At 36.7% G+C, this 6000-nt stretch overlaps 1 protein-coding gene across 1 annotated transcript; it reads right to left on the bottom strand.

The window, feature by feature from the left end:
* Positions 1-22: 22 nt before the first annotated feature.
* On the bottom strand, positions 23-5680 carry LOC141428971 (uncharacterized). The gene has a single exon (XM_074089066.1). The coding sequence runs from the start codon at positions 5488-5490 to the stop codon at positions 3865-3867; it is 1626 nt and encodes a 541-aa protein (XP_073945167.1). The 5' UTR covers positions 5491-5680; the 3' UTR covers positions 23-3864.
* Positions 5681-6000: the final 320 nt, after the last annotated feature.

Below are 6000 nucleotides of genomic sequence, written 5' to 3'. Positions count from 1 at the left end.
GCAGCCTTTTTTTTTTTTTTTTTTTTTTTTTTTAATGGCAATATACAAGTTCGGTTAGAACAGACGATTGTGCCAATTACAAAGTGAGGAAACGAAGCGGAATTTAATAAAAAATATTACGGAATTTTGAATTTGGATAGGGAAATATAGGATCAGGATCTATATGAAGGGAGGTGGCATAATTATATTTTAATATCATTAGAAACAATAAAGGACGCAATGGAGGAATAGATACATGAATTATTTGATGAAAGAAGGCAGAGAACGGATGTTGGTAATGGAATACTTTGTGATATAATACTATTGTACAAAGTAACACGGTCATAAAGTGGGCAAGATAAAATCAAGTGATTCAGATCACCTACCTCCGAACCACATTCACAAGCAGGGCTATCTATGATATTAATCTTCGCCAGGTGTTCCGGCGTGCAGACATGACCTAAACGCATTCTTATTAAAACACTAGTACTTCTTTTGCATAATTTAAACTTAAAAAACCAGGGTTTATTAGGGATGGAGGGCTGTATGCGGCTGTAACTTTTACCTTTCACGATACAACTTTGAGACCAACACTCTTGCCAGGAATGTTGGAGATATGTTCGCGGAAGATTAATTAAGTCATGAGTATAGTTTTTGTAGGGGAACATATCTCCATCTTCAATTGCTTCATTGGCAATTTTGTCAGCCTTCTCATTACCTTTGATGCCGCAATGACTTGGAACCCAAGAAAAAACTACTGAGAAACCTTTTAGAAAACACTGGAACAATTTAGTCTTAATTTCAATGATTACAGGGTATGATGGACTGGATCTACAGAATGGGTACTTTTCAAGAGCCTGCAGAGCACTAAGAGAGTCAGAGAAAATAACAGCTTCCTTTAGCTTCATGATAAGTACATATTCTACAGCCTTTAGGAGGCCAAACGCTTCCCCAGTAAAAACTGAAGTCTCAGGCGGAAATTTAACAAGTTGTGTTATTTTATACTGACTATGATAGATGCCAACACCAGTACACCCAGAAGGCGATCTTTTCGATGCATCAGTGAAGATATAATGCCATTCCGGCCAAATACTGTAAACTTTGCTATTAAAATAAGTATTAGCACTCAAACTGCGTTTATCAATGTTTAAATTGTACTTAATGTTAGGAGAGAATATAAGAGCCTGATAGTCGCATGTAAATATAGGGAGAATGTGAGATCTATGAGTTGGAGCATCCAAAGAACGGAATTTTTGCAAACTTTTTACTAAACACGGAGAAGACTTATGCAACCAATAACGCGATGTACTGATATGTGAAGATAAATTTTCCAATTTATTTAGAATCGGATGTTGAGAATACTGAATTGAACGATATAAGTACTTATCTGATAAAAACTGTCGTCTTAGTTTGAGTGGCGGATCACAACACTCTACTTGTAAAGCATTTATTGGACTAGACTTCATAGCACCGGTAATTAACCTAAGGCATTTAGATTGAATTTGATCTAGTTTCTTCAAACCAGCGGAGTTAATTGGTTCTAATAAAAATGATCCGTAGTCTATCCTGCTTCTGATCAGGGCATTGTAAATTAATTTTAACGAAAATGGATGTGAGCCCCACCAAACACCCGATAAACATCGCAGAATATTTAATAATTTTTCACACTTTGCAACTATATACTCGCAGTGTGGAAGGCCCGACATCTTTGAGTCAAATATAACCCCTAAAAATTTTGCTTGATTTACTTGAGAAATCGGTTCATCATTATATAATATAGTAACTTCGGGAATTGCTCTCATTCTACTAAAAACCAATACCGAACTCTTGGTAGTTGATAACTCCATACCATTTGAACATAGCCAAGTGTATAATCGCGTTAATGCAGAGTTGACAATATCCGAGGCTTTAGCTACATTGTCATCAGAAAAGTAAATTAGAAGATCATCAGCATACTGTAAAATATTAACGGGGCTGTTAAGTGATACCTCTAGATCATGGGTGTAGACATTGTACAAAATAGGGCTTAAAACCGAACCTTGAGGTAATCCCTTCCAAACAACCCTGCTTAGTTCTAAAGAGCCTGCAGAAACGGTAATAAATCTTTCGGATAAGATACTAATAATGAAGTTAGATAAACAAATAGGAACTTTGAGTTTGTTGAGTTTTTCAAGAAGAATAGTTAAAAGAACATTATCATATGCAGAAGAAACATCAAGGAAAACAGAAATAGTGTTATGGTTAAGTGAAAGTGCTGATCTTATATCTGTCGTGAATATGGATAAGCTATCCATCGTGCTTTTACCTCTTCGAAACCCAAATTGGCTACTAGCTAATAGTCCGTTGGATTCCAAATACCATTCTAAACGATTCTTCACTAAATGTTCCGCCAGTTTAAGGAGCACAGAAGATAAAGCTATAGGGCGGTGCGAAGAAGCTTCTGTTGGGGATTTATTAGATTTTAATATTGGTAAAATTATTTGAATTTTCCATGACGGAGGAACGTTACCAGTGAGCAGAATGGTATTTATGATGTTTAAAAAATATGTCAATGCGCTATCACTAAGATTGCACAAGAAGGAATAAGGAATTCCGTCTTTCCCAGGTGAAGAGTCTTTAAGACCACGTAATATACCTTTAAGTTCTATTAAAGAAAATGGAGACTCAATACTTGGAGCAGATGGAAAATTATCAACTGAAGGGCAAAACGTAAATTGATTTAAGATAATTTCCTGAGGAACTGAAGCTGGCGCTAGCTGGTCTAAAAATGCATCCGTCAAAGATGGTGATAGTGAAGAGATATTAGTGTCACTAAAGGCTGATCTAAATCGTTTTATCTTCCGCCAAACCTCAGTTGAACTAGTTTGTGGCGAGATGGAAGTACAAAAGTTCCTCCAGCCCTGAATTTTTTTCTTTTTAAGAAGCTTCTTTGTACTGGCAACAATTTTAGAAAGGTTTGACAGGTTGTCAAATGTCATATCTGTAGCATAAATTAATTCAGCTTTTTTGCGGGATTTTATTGCTGATGTGCATTCACTATCCCACCAGGGCGGGGAAGGCAGTTTTTCTGATCTAGTGCTTTTAACCGGAAAAACTATATTCGCGGCGTCGGTTAATGATTTGGCAAAATCCTCAGCACACTTAACCTCATTTCCCGGAACAACATTGGGTAGGGAAGAAATTCTTTGCTCCACTTCTATGCTAAATTGGCCCCAGTTAGCATGTGTTAGAATATGTCTTAAACGAGGAGTACGCGGGCTCCGTTTTTGTATATTGAAAGAAGAGTTGTTTGGAATAGATATGACTATTGGGAAATGGTCGCTGCCAAAAGTTGATGAGAGGACATCCCATGAAAGAGAGGCCGCTAAAGTCGGGGTAGTAATAGACAAATCAACTGCACTCACAGCAACATTTGGCTCGGTTCGACGCGTTGGGCTACCATTATTTATAAAACAAAGGTTGTGGTTATCTAGAATGTCTATTAAAATTTTACCAAAATGGTTTGAATTCGCACAACCCCATGATTGATGATGACAATTGAAATCACCAAGAAGAATAAAGGGTTTAGGGAGAGTGGATAAAATTGAATTTATTTCATTAAATATGATTGAAGATGGACAGGGAATATAAATAGAAACAACTAAAATATTATTAAGATGGGCAGCAACAATAGAATATTCAGCACTATGAGGAGGGAGAGGGAAAGGAGTAAAATAAAAAGAATTGTTGATGAGTAGAGCAACGCCGCCATACCCATCAGATCTATCTTCACGCAAAACAGAAAAACCAGAGATTTTAAAAAGAAAATCTGGCTTTAGCCATGTTTCTTGTAAGGCTACTGCAATTGGACTGTATTTGTTCAATAAGAAAAGCAGATCGCTTTTCTTATTGACTATGCTGCGGCAATTCCACTGAACAATCTTTAAGTGATTGTCCATTGTGGATGTTCAGGAACTGGGTCAAAATTTCAAATAAGGGGGCAACGTTGGACGGTGTATTTTTATTTGATTGTGTTTGTGTTAAATAATTTAATAAAGCAATTATAATATCTGAAGTACTTGGAGTGTTATTTTGATTATTATCAGCTGGCATGTTTTGATTGTTAGCAGCACAACCCTTACATGAAAGAGTCATGTTGTAATCTTTTATCAGAGCTTTATGGGCCTCTTGATCATAACCTTTAGATAGGATGTGGGCAGGTCTTGGCTTTTGCAAAATTGTTTTTTTGTAAGATTTTGTGGGGGAACTACCTGGGGTAGATAATTGATTTCCTGATTGCGAATAAGAGTTATTTTGGCCATGAGCTACCACATCTGCAAAAGATTTTGAAATAGCTGGATGCAGCTTTGAAGCTTCAGCATAGGAGATAGAAGAAGTTGCCATACTATGTTTAATTCTCTTTTGTCTGTCAAGTTCAGGGCAGGACCTACTATTTGCAAAGTGATGACCTGCACATAAGGAACAGGATGCATCGTCTGGTGTGATGTCGCAAGAAGACCCAGTGTGGCCTTGACCACACTTATAGCAACAAGGCTTAGATCTACATTGAATTTTGGTATGGCCGAAACGACAACAGTTGTAACATTGTATGGTGGGGAAAATATATAACTCGACTGGTAGGGCATTGTAGCACATAAAAACTTTTTTAGGAAGTGTTTGGCCATCGAAAGTAAGTACAACAGTTTGAGAAGGTTTCCATACTGGCGCACCTGAAACCATTACTTTGTAGTTTAGTCGTCTTACTTTTATTATTTCACCACAACCTATGGGAACTTTAATATTCTCAATGACTTCCTCAGGGCTCCAATTATCAGGCACCCCACGAATAAGCCCCATCCTGGTGATGTTAAAGGTAGGAATAAAAGCTCTCAGTTTATGGTTTGTCAAATTGGCATCTGAAATAAAAGCGTTTGCATCTATAAAGTTTGAGAATGCAACAGCAATTCTGTTCCTACCGATTCTTTTAACACTGCCATTTACAATGTTTTTGTACTTTTGTTTCAATAAGAAGTTGCCAAATGTAACTGGGTGTAAGGTGGTATTGTCAGAAGGTGATGTCTCAATGCGCTGCACATGAATGAGGTACGGAGAAGCATCTGATGATTGGTAGGTCTTTCTACCAATGGGGACCTTGCCTGGATTTTCTATAGTCGCATTCGTATCAACTAAATTCGGTGTTACTTTTTCAGGTATGACTGTCGGACTATCAGTGTCTGAATCACATTTGCAAGATTTATTAGGGTCAGTGCCACTGTTATTCCGATGTCTCGTTTTTTTGTTACACGTTTTGCAAATTTGACGAACAAAAGAGCGTTTACGCGAAGATGTTTTAGAATTTTCGGCCGATGCTGATGCGTGAGACGCATCGGAATCAAAGCCCATGACTGAGTCATTGTCATTGTGTATATCATTGGTGATTTCGTTATTGTTGTTTACAGTAACATAGCAAGCAGGTGATGGTGGTTGCACTGAAAATGAACCCCCAGGGTCTGGGGGCTCCTCTTTACTCATATTTACAATATAAGAATAAACTAACTACTTACCGAATATTCAGCTAGCACTACACTAAAATAAATATATATATACACAGAATCTAAATATTTTACTTTACACCTTAATTGATCCTATATTTACAGATAAAAAGAATATTAAAATGAATTTGCACAAAAAACGCGTCCGCCAAGTTTTACAGTTTCCCGCCTTTTTCCTAGCAAAGGAGAAGAAAGACTTTATGAATTTCATGATCGCACCCGGCTTTAAAGCAAGTCATTTATCGTAAAGTCCGAAATGTAAGTATTTCCAAAGTATTTTAAAAAATTATTATTACTTTCTACGTTAGTAAATACAAAAAATAAAATCAGATCTTGATTTTTTATTTATTTACTCTCATTGACTAAACAAGCCATAAACCAAGTCAATAATTCAATCCGTTAAGAATTTGACTGGTTTATTTATACTTTCATTTATGGAATTCCTAATTTGTGCCAAATACATGAATGCCAAGCATTTGTTCTGGCTTCA

Source organism: Choristoneura fumiferana, chromosome 6 (assembly GCF_025370935.1).
Source record: "Choristoneura fumiferana chromosome 6, NRCan_CFum_1, whole genome shotgun sequence".
NCBI classification, from domain to species: domain Eukaryota; kingdom Metazoa; phylum Arthropoda; class Insecta; order Lepidoptera; family Tortricidae; genus Choristoneura; species Choristoneura fumiferana.
Note: the sequence above shows the minus strand (reverse complement) of the source record. Positions and strands in the feature narration are given on the sequence as shown.

Coding starts and splice junctions, on each gene's coding strand:
- LOC141428971 (XM_074089066.1), bottom strand. CDS start 5,490: ATGAGTAAAGAGGAGCCCCCAGACCCTGGGGGTTCATTTTCAGTGCAA.